Raw genomic sequence first — 19,020 nt, 5'->3', positions numbered from 1 at the left:
AGAATATTTTACTCTTACAATGTTTGTTTTCTGTTTGTTTCAATGCAGCATATTACCTGTCTTGACTGAAATATATACAGTTGTATAATTCTTGACTTTTCCACTAGGTGGCTATTTAAAAATCAGTAGATACACAGAACAAGATTTGTGGGTTTTATTATGTAGCACATAATATATATTATATGTAATGATACAAAGTTCACAGTTTTGTTTTTTTCTTTGGAAATACCATGCTAAAAGCAGTATAAAGGAATATTATGGGAGTCCAGTTTCTCAATGTTAATGTTCTTCTCTAATTCCAGTATTTTTCATGTTTTGCACTTTCTAGAAGACCATGTCAACAGGAATAGAGAACACAATGAAAATCTAAATGCTGAGATGCAAAACTTAAAACAGAAGCTTATTCTTGAACAACAGGAACGTGAAAAGCTTCAACAAAAACAATTGCAAGTTGATTCACTTCTGCAACAAGAGAAAGTAATTTACTACCATATTTTTTTAAACTGTTTATTTTGTGTCATACATTTCCCTATGTCTCTGAACACCTTTACATTGTGTATATTCTTTGATCTAATAGTTTAGTCTTTAGAGTCTTATCCTGAGGACATAATCATGGATATGCTGAGGATTTAGCTACATATTTTCACTACATGTTTACCACAGGGTTATGAATAATGTGGGAAAATGACAACAGATACAGCAAAACAGGGAAATAATTTTTTAAAAATTTCTGGTTCATGCTTATGTGATTTAGGCTATATAAACATTTACACTTACCTTGTAAAAGAGTGTCTAATTACAGAGGAAACAAAGCAATTTTTAAAATCCAGATTATTAATAGAACATTTTACATGTCAGTGAGAAGAAAGAAAGTCCACTGAAAAATTATGGGCATAGGATAGAAAAAAAGAAGGTGAAGTTCTGATGGCCTGTAAATGTAGAAAGATGCTCCACCTTAGTAGTAACCAAGGAAGTAGAAATAATTTTTTTTTTCACTTACAAAATTGGCACAAATTAAAACATTTGATAATATAAAATACTGGTGAGAATTAAGCCAACAGGTTCTTACATGCACTGATGTGAAATATTATAGTGTTAGACAACCTACAACAGCTAAAGGAATTGAGGAATATATACACTGACCTGGAAAGATTTCAACAACACAGTATATATCATTTATATCCCTCCCCAAATGTGTATGTATAGAAAAGTGTATAGAAAAATACCAGAAGGCATATATATTCCAAACTCGTAGCTATCTCTGCAATGGGAAAACTAAAATTAGGGGAGGAAGTCGTCAAAGATAATATTAACATCATTTGTAATATTAGAATTATTTCACAATGGTGATTTATTTGTATATTGTATAGCTTAAAAAATAATTATATAATATGGAAATCACCACATACTTTTTATATAATATGTGAAACATTATATTAATATCAAAGCCAGTTGGAAAGCAGATATATATCTATCCGTGTATTTTTGTTGTAGTATTAGCGTTTATGGGCCCGGCGAGATCGCCTCGCGTGTATTGATTATAGTATATATACTTATATACTATAATGTAATTTTAGTTTAAGAAGTTTCGCATGGCAGTGGCATAGAAAAAGAGCCTAAGATGATATTTGCTGCAATGTTAACAAGGTATAGGAAATAATCTATGAAAACAAATATGCTATTTCTATATTGTTTTAAGTTTCCTTGAATCTCTTGCATTTAGGTTTCATCCTTCTTTATCTGTACTTTTTTTTGTCTTCTAGTACAACCTCACAATGCCATTCCAATTTATTTTGGTGATTTTCTGTTTGGATATAGGAATTATCTTCTAGTCTTCATCAGAAGCTCTGTTCTTTTCAAGAGGAAATGGTTAAAGAGAAGAATCTCTTTGAGGAAGAATTAAAGCAAGCACTGGATGAGCTTGATAAATTACAGCAAAAGGAGGAACAAGCTGAAAGGCTAGTCAAGCAATTGGAAGAGGAAGCAAAATCTAGAGCTGAAGAATTAAAACTCCTAGAAGGAAAGCTGAAAGGGTTTGTATTCATAGGATCTCATGTTTATATATGACTACAGATGTCACAAATTATTTTGAGTACTTTTTTTTAGTATTCTCATATCATGTGAGCGTGTGAGGTTGGAATTATTTTACAATTAAGTAGTAATTATTATTTTACAATTAAGTAGTAGACACAGAATGTATACACAAAACGTACATGCAAACATGTAAGACAGCCCCCTTTTTTAAGTTAAAAGTTAAACGTATTGCCCCCTTTTTTTAAGTCCAAAGAGAGTTTTAATAAACAAATGACAAAAGTTTTGCACTTCTTTACTACTCTGATAATTTCTGAAATTTATTGGACATCAGCATTTAGAACAATAATGGACTCAGGGCTGCAATTCCTGTACTTTGGGATGCCAAGGTGGGAGGATTGCTTGAGCTCAGGAGTTTGAGACCAGCCTGTGCAATATAGTGAGACCTCATCGCTACTAAAAATTTAAAAAAAAAACTAGCTGAGCACGTTGGCGTGTGCCTGTAGTCCCAGCTACTTAGAAAGTTGTGGGAGGAGAGTCATTTGAGCCCAGGAGATCAGGGCTGCAGTGAGCTGTGATCATGTCACTGCACTCCAGCCTGAGCGAGACTCTGTCTCAAAAACAAAAAACAATAATGAACTTGGGGGAAAAAAATAAAGAATCCCTCCCGTTAATAAATAGCATTCCCATTTTTTGTTTATGCATTTACATGGTATAAGTTACACCTTTAATTATATTTTTCAGGGAGCACAAACACTTCAGAAATGCAAAGCAGGCTGGCACAATGGCACGTGCCTGAAGTCCCAGCTACTCAGGAGGCTGAGATGGGAGGATCTTTAGATCAGGAGTTTGAGGCTCTAGTGCTCAGTGATTGTGCCTGTTAATAGCCATGGCACTCTTGCCTGGGCAACATAGCAAGATGCCCTCTGAATCAATAACTGATAAAAAGCAAATGAGAAAAAATAATTAGAACTAGGAGACATTCAAAAATAAGAAATCTATTATTTACAGTAGAAAGACTTTAAAATCTCAGCCAGACACGGTGGCGCCCACCTGTAATCCCACCACTTTGGAAGGCTGAGGCAGGCAGATCACAAGGTCAGGAGTTTGAGACCAGCCTGGCCAATACGGTGAAACCCTGTCTCTACTAAAAATATATAATAAATTAGCCCTGTGTGGTGGCGCATGCCTGTAATCCCAGCTACTCAGGAGGCTGAGGCAGGAGAATTGCTTGAATTCAGGAGGCAAAGGTTGTGGTGAGCTGACGTTGCACCACTGCACTCCAGCCTAGGCGACAGAGGGAGACTCTGTCTCAAAAAAAAAAAAAAAAAAAAGACTGAAATCTCACTTTTTTCCCTAATCCTAGTTCCTTATAATTTCTGCCACATTATGTTTCCTTCTCCCGCACACTTATTTATTTCATTTTGTTTTGTCCATAGTATTTGCTAATTTTTTATTTATTAAGAGAAACTATTCCTTAGCCTACATGTTCCTATTTCATAGTTCAGGAACACAGGTCAGTGACAAACTACTACATTTAAGTTACAAAGTCTGGTTTGATTCTTGAGTTCAAATTGCAAATATTATTTAAATCCTTGGGATCTCATCATTAAAACATTTTTTGGCCAACGACTATGGGCTAGATAGGAGTTTGTGTTATTGTAATATATCTCACACCTGTGAATCTGTCTCGGTAGATACTTTTGTTATCAATCTTTTCTGTTTTCTTGTGATTAGTAATGAGAATGAACAGCAAGGTTTTTCATATCCCTGCTTTTGGGGAAACAATACAAAATTGTAATTAGGGGTGTTCTATATTACAGCCAATCTCAGGGAACAGGAATCTTGAGAAAATAAGATAATGTCATTTTCAGAGAGGAAAGTTGAGATAATTATTTATTCTAACCCAAAAAACTGTGGTCCAATAGTCAAGAGATAACGATTTTTATTACTAATTCTGTTAGCTAGCTGGTTGATTCTGAGCAAGACAATCAGTTTCTTTCATTTTCTACTTCATTAGATATAAAAGAGTTTTATGAGATGATCTCTAAGATCCCTTCTAGCCTGGAAATTTCAAGCTTAAGAGAAAAACCAACTAAGAATTGAAAATAATTCTTCTAGGGGACAGGGAAGAAAATATTTTTATTATACACTCTTTAGTAATATTCCATTGCTACTGTTTCTGTAATTTAAAATGAAATGTCTTTAATTGTTCATAGTCTTTCTCAAGTATCTAAATGGAGAGAATGAAACTTCATTCAATCTAGATGTTTCTTAACTGCTAATCTTTTGCAGTCTTTAGTCCTGGCTAATATCTTAAGATTTTGTTTAAGTCTTTTATATTCTGCTACCTTCTCCCCCCAAATTTTTAAAGTAAAAAAGCAGAAAAGATAAGTTGAAGCTAGTAGAAAAATGCATAAAAAACATGTCTTTCGAGGTAAGTCATAAATTAGGATCTGAGCTATTTAGCAGGTAATGCAATGGTGAAGATATGAGCTATATGATTCACAGTTTCAAAGGTAAATATCATTTTCTTTCTTAGGGTAATAATTGTAAGTGGCATTTTATCTTTTAATTATGTCTTTTTCTTAGGAAGGAGGCTGAACTGGAGAAAAGTAGTGCTGCACATACCCAGGCCACCCTGCTTTTTCAGGAAAAGTATAACAGTACAGTGCAAAGCCTTGAAGATGTTACTGCTCAATTTGAAAGGTATTTTTCTTTTGAGCCTGCACTCTTAAATGTAACATAAGCAGAAAGGGGCGTTTACCCAGGGAAATCTGTGAACTGTGAACAAAGCAGTCACACAAAGGATGATTCGTATTAGTTTAAATTCCATAATCACCAACCATAAGTGGGCATTTAGCATTATCTGGTAATCTTATTATATTTATATAATTCCCCTTTATACTTTATAGAAATTCCCCTTTCTTACTATCCACTTCAACTTTTATGCACTGAGCCAGGTGCAGTGGCACATGCCTGTAGTCCTAGCCACTCCATACGCGGAGGTGGGAGGATCAAGTCATGCACTTAGAAGCATTTGGTGCTTCTGCCTTTTACTCTCTTGATGTTATCATTTTCATAAAGAAATCAGAAATTGCTATCTCCTCATTAGACCTATAAAGAGACCCAAATTTGTACTCATCCTATCTTCCCACCTATTACAGATGAAATGTCCTAGTCTTTTCATCTTCAGTGACCTCATTCTATCATTTTTTTCTCTCATAATTTGAAACCTTTTTACTGGATTTTTTCCAATCAATATTAAAACATGATAATATACATCTATCTTTAAAATATATTAATTAGCTGGGTGCTGTGGCTCATACCAGCAATCCCCGTGCTTTGGGAGGCCAAGGCAGGAAGATTGCTTGAGGCCAGGAGTTTGAGAACAGCCTGGGCAATAGAGTAAGACCTTGTTTCTACAGAAAAATATTAAGAATTAGCCAGGCGCCGGGCGCGGTGGCTCAAGCCTGTAATCCCAGCACTTTGGGAGGCCGAGACGGGTGGATCACGAGGTCAGGAGATCGAGACCATCCTGGCTAACACCGTGAAACCCCGTCTCTACTAAAAAATACAAAAAATTACCGGGCGTGGTGGCGGGCGCCTGTAGTCCCAGCTACTCGGGAGGCTGAGGCAGGAGAATGGCATGAACCCGAGAGGCGGAACTTGCAGTGAGCTGAGATCCGGCCACTGCACTCCAGCCTGGGTGACAGAGCAAAAAAAAAAAAAAAAAAAGAATTAGCCAGGCATTGTGGCATATGGTACTTGGGAGACTGAGGGCGGAAGGATCACCTGAGCCCAGGAGTTCCAGGCTGCACTGAGCTAAGATCACACCACTGCACTCCAGCCTGGGTGACAGAGCAAGACTGTCTCAAAACAAATAAAAAATAAATAAAATACACAAATTGTTTTAAAAACTCCTCTGACCTTAACTTCCTTTTGCAGCTTTCTAACACCACCAGTCATTCCCTTCTTAACCCAAAATTCTACTCCTTTTCAGTCCTTTTCCTTCTCCTTTTCCTTCTCTTGACAGAGAGGATTATCTCTATATCCACTTCCTCACCTCTCATGCCTTCTACTTATTTTCTCCTTAAATAAAAAGTTTATTTTGGGTGGAATTACAAATTACAAAGGCCAATATAATGAATACTTATATATTAATGTTAACATTTTTATTTATCACATTTGCTTTAGCTTATTTTGGCAGAGAGTTTCCTTTTATTTAGTAAATACAAAAGAATGCATAACATGCGCATAAACTATAGAGCTTGAAGATAAAACTGACATGCATGAACCTGTAAAAGACAACCAGTAAGCCAAAAGATTTTCAACAACTTAGTATCCATGTATAAGTTCCTCTACCATCCCATTTTCATGCCTTCCCTGAACAGATAACACTGTCCCAAAGTCTACATTATTTCCTTGCTTTTTCTCCCCTGTGTATTATAATTTTATGACACATATATCCATACAAATAATGCATTATGTAGTTTTCCTTCTCCCTGAACTTTACCAAAAAATGTCATCATAGTATATACTGTTTCCTGGGACTTATTTTTCCATTCTACATTATGTGTGTTTTCAGGATTGAATCATGTTGTCTGAGGCTGTGGTTTGTTGATAGTCACTGCTATGAGTATTTTATTGTATGAATATACCACAACTTATTTATTCACTTTTTGGACTTTGGGTTGTTTCCCATTTGTTTAGTTATTATTAGTTATTTAGTGACTGTAAGTATGCATGTAGGTAAGAATTTCTCTAAAGCCAAAGGTATATGAATGTTCAACTCTAAAACTTAATACCAAATCACTTTCCAATGTGGGAGTAAGAATCTACACTCCCACTAGTGTTATATAAGTTTCTATTTATCTTCTTTGCCAAAGCTTATTAGACTTCTTAAATTTTGCCAGTGTACTTAGTGTAAAATGGCTTCTTATTGTGGATAATTCATCTTTCCTTTTCCATAAAAGGCTTGTTTATGACTTTTGTTTATTTGTCTATAGGGTTATCATCTTTTCCTCATTGATTTGTAGAGGTTTTCTTTATCAGCCATATGGGTTACAGGTATCTTCGGCCAGTTTAACTTATTTTTTAATTTTCTTTTCGGTTTCTTCTGATGAGTGGAAATTCTCAATTTCAATATGGTTAAAATATTTATCTGTGTGTGGGCACTTTGGCTTCTCATTTAAGACCTTCTTTCTATCCCAAGGTATAAAGGTATTCAACTAGTTTTCTTCTAAAAGTTTTAAAATTTCATTTTCCATTTTTCCACCTAGAACTGATTTCTATGTGTGTAGCAATATAGAGATCAAATTCATTTTTTGTTTTCCCTGTGGACAACCAATTGCCTAGTTTAATTGTACCTTAAATTCATTAAACTGTACCTTGTTTCCCCAGTGATCTGTTCCCACATGTGATACATTATGACAGATAGATAAATAATTTATATGTGTATGTGTTTTATTTATAATTTTTATTGTATCAGAATATATAAATTGTATATATATATAAATTATACACATATATTTATTGCTAATATCAATCCTGTAAAGGAATTTCCCTTCTCGTTAGTTTGAAGAATAGTGCTTCAGGAGGTTTTTATCTATTCTGTTATTTCACTCACCATCCATATACTCATAGTATTAAAATTTATTTCATCAAACCAGACCTTTCTTTACGGCTCCATATTTACATATCCAGTTACCCACTTGCCATCTTCAAGCAGATATCATACTGTCTTTTAATATTATCCAAATTTAATAACCTATCCAAAGCAGCTCTTGATCTTTCCATTGCTTTCTATCCCTAGTCTCTCATTGTTTTTTATTGTAATCAGTGACATCATCTTCCCAGCTTTTCATTCTATAAATCTTAGAGTCATCCTTCATTCTCTCTTCCTAACCCCCAATATTCAATCTATCTCTTGAATTTTTCTACTCTGCTTCCAAAAGAGATCTTGTGTCTTTCCATTGCCAGCTCCTTAGTCTGAGCCTCCTTTATCACTCACCTGAGCTGATAAATAATTGTTTTAGAGTTGATCCTTCAGTTTTCCATTCTTTCCCCTGCGCTAATCCATCCTCCTCATAGCTCTAGAGTGAGCTACACATTTAATTAAACACCTTTTTATTTTATTTATTTATTTATTTATTTTGGGACGGAGTTTCGCTCTTGTTGCCCAGGCTGGAGTGCAATGGCACTATCTCAGCTCACTGCAACCTCCACCTCATGGGTTCAAGTGATTCTCCTGCCTCAGCCTCCCGAGTAGCTGAGATTACAGGCGTCCGCTACCACGCTCGGCTAATTTTTTGTGTTTTTAGTAGTGAGGAGGTTTCACCATGTTGGTCATGCTAGTCTCAAACTCCTGACCTCAGGTGATCCACCCATCTCGGCCTCCCAGAGTGCTGGGATTACAGGCATGAGCCACCACGCCTGACCTACTTGGACACCTTTAATGGTTCCTGTCTATCCCCCAGGTAAGCACACTGTGCCCTGCTCTGATGACCCTCATGCCACCAGCTTCTGCTCCAGCCTTTCTTACTCATTAGGCTCTAGTCTCACTTCTTATTTTTTGATTGTGAGTAATTTTCATGTTTGGTAGTTGATTTCTTTTCCATCTCTTGTATGCATACTTCCTGCACTTAGTAGGCACTTGATTTTTTTTTCTTTGAATACACAGCAGATGCCATGTAAACTCATTAGTACTTAGCTCAGAACACTGAATTCTTACCTGTGTTAAATGCATGAATACATTAAAAACTTTTTAGTTTTACCTAAAAGTATAAAATGTAAACTGATCAGTTATGATTGTCATATGTAATAGTTAGGAAACTACTTTGACTTTTTTTTTCTTTTTAATAAGCTATAAAGCATTAACAGCCAGTGAGATAGAAGATCTTAAGCTGGAGAACTCATCATTACAGGAAACAGTGGCCAAGGCTGGAAAAAATGCAGAGGATGTTCAGCATCAGATATTGGCAACTGAGAGCTCAAATCAAGAATATGCACGGTATATACAGCAAATAATGGCCTTAGAACCATTAAGACAATTTAATGTTGAAAGCCAGCTAGTAACTGTCCCTTTGGATTGCTTTTGGCCATCTTATATTGCAAATTAAGAATTTACTCTGTTAAAAAATGACACTACTTGAAGAGTTCCTTGGGGTTCTTTTTTTTTAAAAAAAAAAGGGAAAATTTAATGAAAATGGCTATAAAATGTTTAGTGAACTCTTCTCTCTCAAACCAAAGGATGCTTCTAGATCTGCAGACCAAGTCAGCATTAAAAGAAACAGAAATTAAAGAAATCACAGTTTCTTTTCTTCAAAAAATAACTGATTTGCAGAACCAACTCAAGCAACAAGAGGAAGACTTTAGAAAACAGCTGGAAGATGAAGAAGGAAGGTATTCTGTGATTAGAGCCTGAATGCCTTGTAACTCAGTTATGACGTTATTTTTTAAATAACCATCTTTTCTCTATTTAATTTTCCATGCAGAAAAGCTGGAAAAGAAAATACAACAGCAGAATTAACTGAAGAAATTAACAAGTGGCGTCTCCTCTATGAAGAACTATATAATAAAACAAAACCTTTTCAGGTTTGTCAGTTAGGAGTAAACTAACTTGTGTTTATTTTAGGAATTCACTTTGTTCCCTATTATATAGTGAGGACAGTGACTTGGGTTTTCTGCAAAATCATTTTGCTGTGCACTTAGAGTGCCAATTTAGCTCACTATTAAAGGTTTATTGTTAAATTACTATGCATAATTTTTTCCCACATTTTTGAAGTATAATTAACAAATTTAATTGACATAATTTTTTCAATGGATCCTTTGTGGTTTAAAAAAAAAAACTGTAATGAGGAACTTAAAAGTTTGGCTCAGAGGGCTTGCCTGGTATGAGCTTTTATAATTAACCTATTTTAATTTATGGTATGACTTACCTTATTGCAAATATTCATTGTTTCTCAATACACTGATCTTTTAAAAGAAAAGAATAAATGCTGATTTTGGAACTTAGATAGAAGTACAGTATTGGTTATAATGTGTTGATCTAACTGATGCAGATAAAACTAGCCAGCTGGCTTTTTTATCTTGTTTGTTTTCCTCTGTTTTAATGATCTTTAAAATGAAAAATACAAAGTTTAAAAGATTTTTGTAGAGAATCTATGGAGAGCCCTGAGAATATGTAAACATACACTGCTTTTATTTGTGTTTTTAATTTTCTTTAGTGTTTATGGTTTACATGAAACTAGTATGATCAAACTGTTTTAAGTCTTTATTTGAAAAATCTTTTTCAGCTACAACTAGATGCTTTTGAGGCAGAAAAACAGGCATTGTTGAATGAACATGGTGCAGCTCAGGAACAGCTAAATAAAATAAGAGATTCATATGCTAAATTATTGGGTCATCAGAATTTGAAACAAAAAATCAAGCATGTTGTGAAGTTGAAAGATGAAAATAGCCAACTCAAATCGGTTTGTAAAGTGACATTTCATTTTATTAAAGATATTGGAGGGAGTGGGGGTTATTCTAACTATACTTAAATAAAATGAAAATCTTTGGTATCAGAAAAAAAAACAGTTTATAGAGGAAAATTGGGCTGCGATTTAGTGGATTTATTTTAGAGTGTTGACCAGATGGGCCTTCAGTGTTCTACAGTTTTCTAGCTACCTTCTTAATATATTGAAAATTACTAAAGTAATTGGATGAATGCATTAAGATTTACATATCTATTTCCATTTGCAAAACAGCAAACTCTTTGATGTAAAGCTATAAAGAGAAGCAGTGTTCAAAAATAGTTGGGCATGTGAATTTTTTAACATATGTATCGAGATATAATTGACAACCCATACAATCTACCCATTGAAAGTAGACAATTCAGTGTTTTTTAGTATACTCACAGATATGTGCAACCATCACCATAGTCAATTTTAGGACATTTTCCTCACCTCAAAATGAAACCCTGTTATCCTTTTCCTAACACTCTCCTATCTCCTCACCCCACCCTTCAGCCCTAAGCAACCACTAATCTACTTTCTGTCTCTGTTGATTTCCGTATTATGGACCTGACATATTCATGGATTCAAATAATATGTGGCCTTTTGTTACTGGCTTCTTTCAGTCAGTTAGCATAATATTTTCAAGATTCATTTGTGTTGTAGCATGGAGAGTACTTTATTTATTTTTTTTAATAGCCTAATAATTCATTATGTGGTTAAACCACATTTATTCGTTTGTCAGTTGATAAACACTTGTTTGCACATTTTGGCTATCATGAATAATAGCCATAAACATTCATATACAAGTTTTTTGTATGGACATTTCTTTTTATTTCCCTGGGAAATAATGGGAGGGAAATTGCCAGATCATTTGATAACTCTACGTTTAATCATTTCAGGAAGTATCAGACTATATTCTGATGAGATTGGGTACGTTCAGGGTGGTATGGCCATAGAAAGGTCAGACTGTATTCAAAAATGGCTCATACCAGTCTATATTCTACAGGCAGTATACGAGGGTCCCAATTTCTCCACATACTTACCAACATTTGTTATTATCTGACTTCTTTATCCTAGCCATTGTATTGGGTATGAAGTGGTATCCCATTGTGGCTTAACTTGCACTTTCTTAATTGGTAATAATGTTGGTCATCTTTTCATGTGCTTACTGGCCATTTGTATATCTTCATAAAAGAAATGTCTGTTCAGACTCTTCTCATTTTTAAATTGGATTATTTGTCTTTTTATTATTGTGAGAATTCTTCATCTATTCTGGACACAAGTCTCTTACGTATTATCTGCAAATATCTTCTCCTATTCTGTGCATTGTCTTTTCACTTTCTTGATGATGTCCTTTGACCCAAAAAACTTTTATGAAGTCCAGTGTGTCTATTTTTTTTGTTTGTTTGTTCCTTAGTATCTATCTCCTTTGCCAAATTCAAGGTCAGGAAGATTTACCCCTGTGTTTTCTTCTAAGAGATCTATGGTTTTAGCTCTTACATTTAGATTATTGATTGATTTTGAGTTAATTTTTGTATGTGGTGTGAGGTAAGGGTCCAGCTTCATTCTTTAGCATGTGGACATGCAATAGTCCCCACACTATTTTTTAAAGAGAATATTCTTGCCTCCAGTTAATGGAGTTAACATCCAATTAAAAAATCGTTTAGACTGTACATGTATGGGTTTATTTCTAGATTCTCACCTGTCTTCCATTGATCTATACATCTATGTGCCACCACACTGTCTTGATTACCGTTGTTTTGTAGTAAGTTTTGAAATCAGGAAGTGTGAGTCCTCTTTGTAGTTTTCAATATGGTTTTGTCTATTCTGGACCTCTTGCAATTCTATAGTGATTTTGGAATCAGTTTTTCTTTTTTTTTTTTTGAGACGGCGTTTCACTCTGTCACTCAGGCTGGAGTAGTGGCGCGATCTCCGGTCACCACCAGCTCCGCCTCCCGAGTTCACACCATTCTCCTGCCTCAGCCTCCGGAGTAGCTGGGACTAGAGGTGCCCATCACCACGCCCGGCTAATTTTTTGTATTTTTAGTAGAGACAGGGTTTCACTGTGTTAGCCAGGATGGTCTCGATCTCCTGACCTCGTGATCCGCCCGTCTCAGCCTCCCAAAGTGCTGGGGTTACAGGCGTGAGCCACTGTGCCCAGCCTGGGATCGGTTTTTCTACAAAGAAACCAGCTGGGATTCTGATGGGAACTGCATTGAATCTATAGATCAGTTTGGGACATATTATTATCTGTACTAGGTTAAGTCTTCTAATATATGAATATGGGATATTTTTCCAAGTATTTAGATCTCATTTAATTTCTTTCAACAATGTTTTGTAGTTTTCAGAGTATAAGTTTTCCACTTCTTTTGTTAAATTTATTACTATTTTATTCTTTTTGATGCTATTGTTTTTGTTTTTGTTTTTTTGAGACGGAGTCTCACTCTGTCGCCCAGGCTGGAGTACAGTGGCGCGATCTCGGCTCACTGCAAGCTCTGCCTCCCGGGTTCACACCATTCTCCTGCCTCAACCTCCCGAGTAGCTGGGACTACAGGCGCCCGCCACCTCGCCCGGCTAGTTTTTTGTATTTTTTAGTAGAGACGGGGTTTCACCGTGTTAGCCAGGATGGTCTCGATCTCCTGACCTCGTGATCCGCCCGTCTCGGCCTCCCAAAGTGCTGGGATTACAGGCTTGAGCCACCGCGCCCGGCCTCTTTTTGATGCTATTGTAAATGAAATTGTTAATTTCATTTTTGGATTGTTCATTGCAAGTGTATAGAAATACAATTGATTTTAATATATTTATCTTGTATCCTGCACACTTGCTAAACTCATTTTAGTTCTAATGGTTTTTTAGTGGATTCCTTAGAATGTTATTGTGGAAGATCATGTCTTTTGCAAATAGAGATAGTTTTACTTATTTTCCAATCTGGATGCCTTTTGTTTCTTTTTCTTGTCTAATATCTCTGGCTAAAACCTGTAGTATAATACAATGTTGAATTTAGAAGTAATGAAAATGGATGGACAGCCTTCCTTTGTTCCTGATCTAGGGGGAAAGCATTCAGTCTTTCTCCATGATATATGATGTTAGCTATATGATGTATGTAGAGTGACATTATTAGATGTTGATTTGTCAGCCAGGCGCAGTGGCTGACACCTGTAATCCCAGCACTCTGGGAGGCCAAGGCAGGTGGATCACCTGAGGTCAGGAGTTTGAGACAAGCCTGGCCAATATGGTGAAACCTCATCTCTACTAAAAATACAAAAATTAGCTAGGTGTGGTGGCGGGCACCTGTAATCCCAGCTACTTGGGTAGGAGAATCTCTTGGAACTCAGAAGACAGAGGTTGCAGTGAACCGAGATGGAGCCATTGAGCCTGGGAGACAACAGCGAAACTCCATCTCTGAAAAACAAAGATGTTGATTTGTCACAGATGCTCTTTATCAAGTTGAGGAAGTTCCCTTCTGTTTCCTAGTTTGTTGAGCATTTTTTATATGAAAGGGTGATGAATTCTATCAAGTGCTGCTTCTATTTCTATTGAGATTATCATGTAATTTGTTTTTTATTCTGTTGATATGATATGTTTTATTACTTGATTTTTAGATGTTAATCTAACCTTCTGAGATAAATCCCACTTGGTTATGGCATATAATTATTTTTATATGTTGCTGAGGGGTTTTTTTGGTCCATATTCCTAGGAGATACTGGTCTGTGGATTTTCTTTGTTTTGTTTTTGTTTTTTTAATGTCTGTCTCATTTTGGTATCAAGGTAATGGTGACATCATAAAATGAATTGAGAAATGTTCCTTCTTTTCTATGTGGAATGGTTTTTGAATAATTGGTATTAATTCTTCATTGAATATGTGGTAGAATTTATTGATGAAGCCATCTGGACCTGGGCTTTTCTTGTGAATATTTTTTGATTACTAATTCAATATCGTTACTTGATACAGGCTTATTCATATTATCTCTTTCTTCTTGAGTCGATTTTCTTCTTGAGTAGTTTATGTCTTTCTATAAATGTGTCTAATTTATTGGTATATAATTGTTCACAGTATTCCTTTATAGTATCTTTTATTTCTGTAAGGTCAGTAGTAATGGCTCCTCTTTATTTCTGATTCTAGTAATTTGAGTCTTTTTTTATTTAAGTTTCTTTCTTTTTTAAAATTTTTAGTAGAGAAAGAACTTTATTTTTGTTTGGTTGGTTGGTTTTTGGGTTTTTTTTGAGACAGGATCTCACTCTGTTACCAGGCTGGAGTGCAGTGATGCAATCACAGATCACTGCAGCCTCGACCTCCCTGGACTCAGGTGATCCTCCCACCTCAGCCTCCCAAGTAGCTGGGACTACAGGTGTGCACCACCACACCTGGCTAATTTTCCTACTTTTTGTAGAGATAGAGTTTTGCCATGTGGCCCAGGCTGGTCTGGAACTCCTGGGCTCAAGCAATCTACCTGCTTTGGCCTCTCAGAGTGCTGGGATTATAGGCTTCAGCCACTGCACCTGGCCAAGAACTTTTCTTTTTTATAATTTCATCTTTTATTTTAGATGTGGGGGTACATATGCAGATTTGTTACATGGGTGCATTGCATGATACTGAGGTTTAGGGTATGACTGGTCCCATCACCCAGGTAGTAAGGATAGTGCTCAGTAGGTGGTTTTTCAGCCCTTGTTCAATGGCTGAAAAATCCAACATCCACTTACTCTCAAAGACATTTTTTCTCCTTTAGTCCAAATGTATAGGTTATACTTTTCTGTTTACTGGCATGCCTTTTAATTTTTCATTGGAGAGTAAATTTTAGATCATATATTGTAGCATTTCTGGGTACAGCTCCCCTCCTTTTGGGGCTTTTTATTTGCTTATTTGCTTAATGAGCGGCTCAATGATTTTAGTGAAGCCTATCCTACTACTTCCCCAGACCCCAACAGTGTTGTGCCTCTGATGTTGCTGTGCAGGGAGGTATAGTTTTAGGTATGTCCACAACTACCCTGGGATGACACTTGCTTTGGTAGGGTTGCCTTCCTCTCTTTCTGTGAACATAGTGGGCTGTAAACTCCAGTAGATGCTGGCTCCTTGCTTTATTATTTTCAACAGTTCCCTAGGGCATAAATTGCTCTGTCAACTAATCCAATCAAATTCTGGCCCCTCTGTAGGGATTGCATCTGAGAGCAGTGCTGGATATTTATTCTGACTACAGAAGGGCTTGTCCCAGCTGTCTTATTCCCCAGTTTTCTCCTGCAAACTAACTAGTCTGCTGTTGAGCCTATATCTTAAATCTCCTCCCAATTCTCTATCACTATAACCACCACTGTTCTTTCATGGTCCCCAACCTTTTTGGCACCAGGTACCATTTTTGTGGAAGGCAATTTTTACACAGACCGGATCACCCAGCTCGTAATTGGTTGGTGTGGATGGTTTTGCGATTAAACTATTCCACCTCAGATCATCAGGCATTAGATTCTCATAAGGAGCATGCAACCTAGATCCCTCACACGTGCAGTTCACGATAGGGTTCACACTCCTATGAGAATCTAATGCTGAAGCTGATCTGACAGGAGGAGGAGCTCAGGGGGTAATGCTTATGCTTCCTGGCTCACCATTCACCTCCTGCTTAGCAGCCTGATTCCTAACAAGTCATGGACGGGTATCGATCTGTAGCCCAGAGGTTGGGGACCCCTGCTTTAGAGCACCATTAGGCTTCAGCTTCTCCAAGCTCTGTTGCAGGTGAAGTCAGTTCCTTTGAAAATAAATGAGGAGCTACCTGTTTTATGGCCTATACTTGTCTTTTCCGCCCTCCTTTCCCCCTCCCCTGACAATATCTCTGAGCCAGAACTATAATTGAAATTGGGGACAATGGCAGTTTTCTCTCTGAGAGACATCTCTGCCCTAGGAGCTGAGTTTTCAGTGGACTTGTGGGGAAGAGATGAGGAATCGCCTCAGGCCCTCTTGACTCACCTCTCCTGGAGTAGAACCATCCCCCTCATGAGCTAGAGAAAGGGTGATCAGGGGCCCAGCATTTTCAACACGCTGTGCCCAAGGTGAGCCCCTGTTCCATGAATGGGGCTGAGTGGAGGAAGGGATCCCCCACCTCACAACTGCATTTGTCCAAGATATAACCACAGCCACAGGGAGCTGGGGACAAGATGAGAAACTCTGATGTCCTGGTCCTCTTGGGGGGGAAGCTTCTGACTCAGAGTTGGGGGGAAAAGAGGGCCCTGTGCTTTTGACCATAGCCGTCTGGCATGGACTTTGCCTTGCTAAGCTGGGAGTGGGAAGAGGGGAAGGAGTTTTGGCTTAAATACTTCAGACTTTCATCTTTCTCACCAAATTTTTGCAGATTTTCTTGAATAGACGTTTCTTCATTTGCTGTTTTTCCCTTAGGTCAATTTTCAGAAGCTTTAACTGGTTAACATTTTATAACTTTTAGTTTCACTAGGGAGCAGGTCAGCAGAACTTTCATGCTGTCATGCCAGAAGTCCATCTCAGCAATTACTTTTGAGTTGAACTTTTATCGGAAAAATAGCTTTGTAGCTGTAGAGGGGCAAGGAGATTTAAAAGACTGTATCTCCTTTGTCACAGCTGTTTCAAGTCATTTTGTAATTCAGTCTTAAAGCGTCTGTCTAGCAGTGATTTTTGCCGTTGGGTGTGATAGTACATAAACAACTGTGGAATTTGCCCACAACATTGGTAACACATTTCACTGCCATAATCTTTAATAATTGTTTATTACCTATTTTTTTTTTTACGTAGGAAGTATCAAAACTCCGCTGTCAGCTTGCTAAAAAAAAACAAAGTGAGACAAAACTTCAAGAGGAATTGAATAAAGTCCTAGGTATCAAACACTTTGATCCTTCAAAGGCTTTTCATCATGAAAGTAAAGAAAATTTTGCCCTGAAAACCCCATTAAAAGAAGGTAAGACATGAATAAATATATAAAAGTGTCCTCTTCCTTTGGATTTGCTTTCATAGCATTTAGCAAGTCATCCATCTTATGAACTGTGAAAATTTGTTGACACCTTCTGATAAAAGCAATTCTTACTGAGATTGTTGTGTACAAATGACTGTTTTTTTCCTCCCCCTATACTTTCTTTTCTGTATACCTGGATTCTGCCTGTTTTTCAAGGCTGAGTCAAATTATATCTTCCTTGAAGCTTTGCCTGACTATTTTGCCCCTGTCCACACTCCCCAATTTTACTCCCTCTATAATACCCTTAGCATTTTAACCTAAATGTCTCTTAAGTCCTTAATCATTTTCTAATGTGTAGTTTTGGAGAAGTAAGTTTCTTATTTCTTGACTGTGAATGTTTGTCTTTCACAATAAATTAAAATTGGTTGAAATGATAAAGACATGTACATAAAATTATCTTGCAGAATATATTGCTTCATCTGCCTAGAGAAGATACTAGGCCTCTTTTCAGTTTATAGCGATGGATAAATTCATTTTAATCTAGATTACTAATACTTCTTTTCAATAATTCTTCTAGGCAGTACAAACTGTTACTGAGCTCCTATGGAGTGACAAGAATCATGGAAATAAACATCTGAAAAACCTGTTGAAGATTATTTCATTCGTATTGCTGTTATTGATGTTGTTATTATGTTTGACATGGTATTTTATAATTTTGTATTTAACTGCCAATCCTTAAATATGTGAAAGGAACATTTTTTACCAAAGTGTCTTTTGAGATTTTATTTTTTCTTGTAAATACCTCCTAGCTAATGCTCACCTTTATCACCTCATTCTGAACCCTCCCACTGGCTTTCCAGCTTACAATGCATCTCATCAACTTAATATTCTTTTAAAAGTCAGTATCATATTATTATTCTCCTGTTCTGAAACCTTAGTTTCAAGAGTCTAATACCCAGATTTTTCAGCTTGATCCTGGAGGTCTTTTCTAGTCTGAGCTTCTTTAGCTAGGCTAAAACACCTTGGTTTATTCTTGCCTCTACTTCAATTCTGATAATACTCACCTATTATCCTTCCACTTGTCTAGCTGAAATAAGAAATTTAAGAATGAGCCTAACTTCATAGGAACCTCTCCATTTTTAATCAGTTGTTTAATAATTTACAGGTTCTTAGGCTCCATCCTATTTGTATGAAATTATAATCTGTGATTTGGCCTTAAGCCTGCATTTTTAACAAACTCTTCAGTTAATTCTTAAATACACTGAAAATCTGAGAAACTCTGCATGTTAACTATTTATTTAGAGTTTGTCATATACTGCTTGTCATCTACATGTCTACTGAGCATTTGATTAATATTTGTGTAATATGAAATAAAATTACACAGTGAGTCATTTAACCAATTGATTTTTCAACTTGTATTTTATGAAGTTACATTAATGCTTCTATATAAGATGTATTTATTATCTCTACCCTACCCATACCACCTTGTCCCCAGAATCACAAAAGATACTGTTTAGAAAGTGGTAAATCTCTCTCTAAAATGTCTGTTTTGCACATTGGTATAATATTGATAAGCTACCTTTTTT

The 19,020-nt window shown here is 36.4% G+C and overlaps 1 protein-coding gene across 1 annotated transcript in view; it reads left to right on the top strand.

The window, feature by feature from the left end:
• Nucleotides 1-18,064, top strand: part of HMMR (hyaluronan mediated motility receptor) — a 33,077-nt gene extending 15,013 nt beyond the window's left edge. Inside the window, 9 exon segments of the mRNA XM_017889030.1 lie at nucleotides 329-477; nucleotides 1,819-2,033; nucleotides 4,624-4,740; nucleotides 8,897-9,043; nucleotides 9,283-9,435; nucleotides 9,528-9,627; nucleotides 10,329-10,505; nucleotides 17,278-17,440; nucleotides 18,012-18,064. Of these exon segments, the coding sequence (XP_017744519.1) occupies nucleotides 329-477; nucleotides 1,819-2,033; nucleotides 4,624-4,740; nucleotides 8,897-9,043; nucleotides 9,283-9,435; nucleotides 9,528-9,627; nucleotides 10,329-10,505; nucleotides 17,278-17,440; nucleotides 18,012-18,064 (1,274 nt within the window).
• Nucleotides 18,065-19,020: the final 956 nt, after the last annotated feature.

The sequence above is a fragment of the Rhinopithecus bieti genome, unplaced genomic scaffold (genome assembly GCF_001698545.2).
Source record: "Rhinopithecus bieti isolate Rb0 unplaced genomic scaffold, ASM169854v2 scaffold_15850, whole genome shotgun sequence".
NCBI lineage: Eukaryota > Metazoa > Chordata > Mammalia > Primates > Cercopithecidae > Rhinopithecus > Rhinopithecus bieti.
Note: the sequence above shows the minus strand (reverse complement) of the source record. Positions and strands in the feature narration are given on the sequence as shown.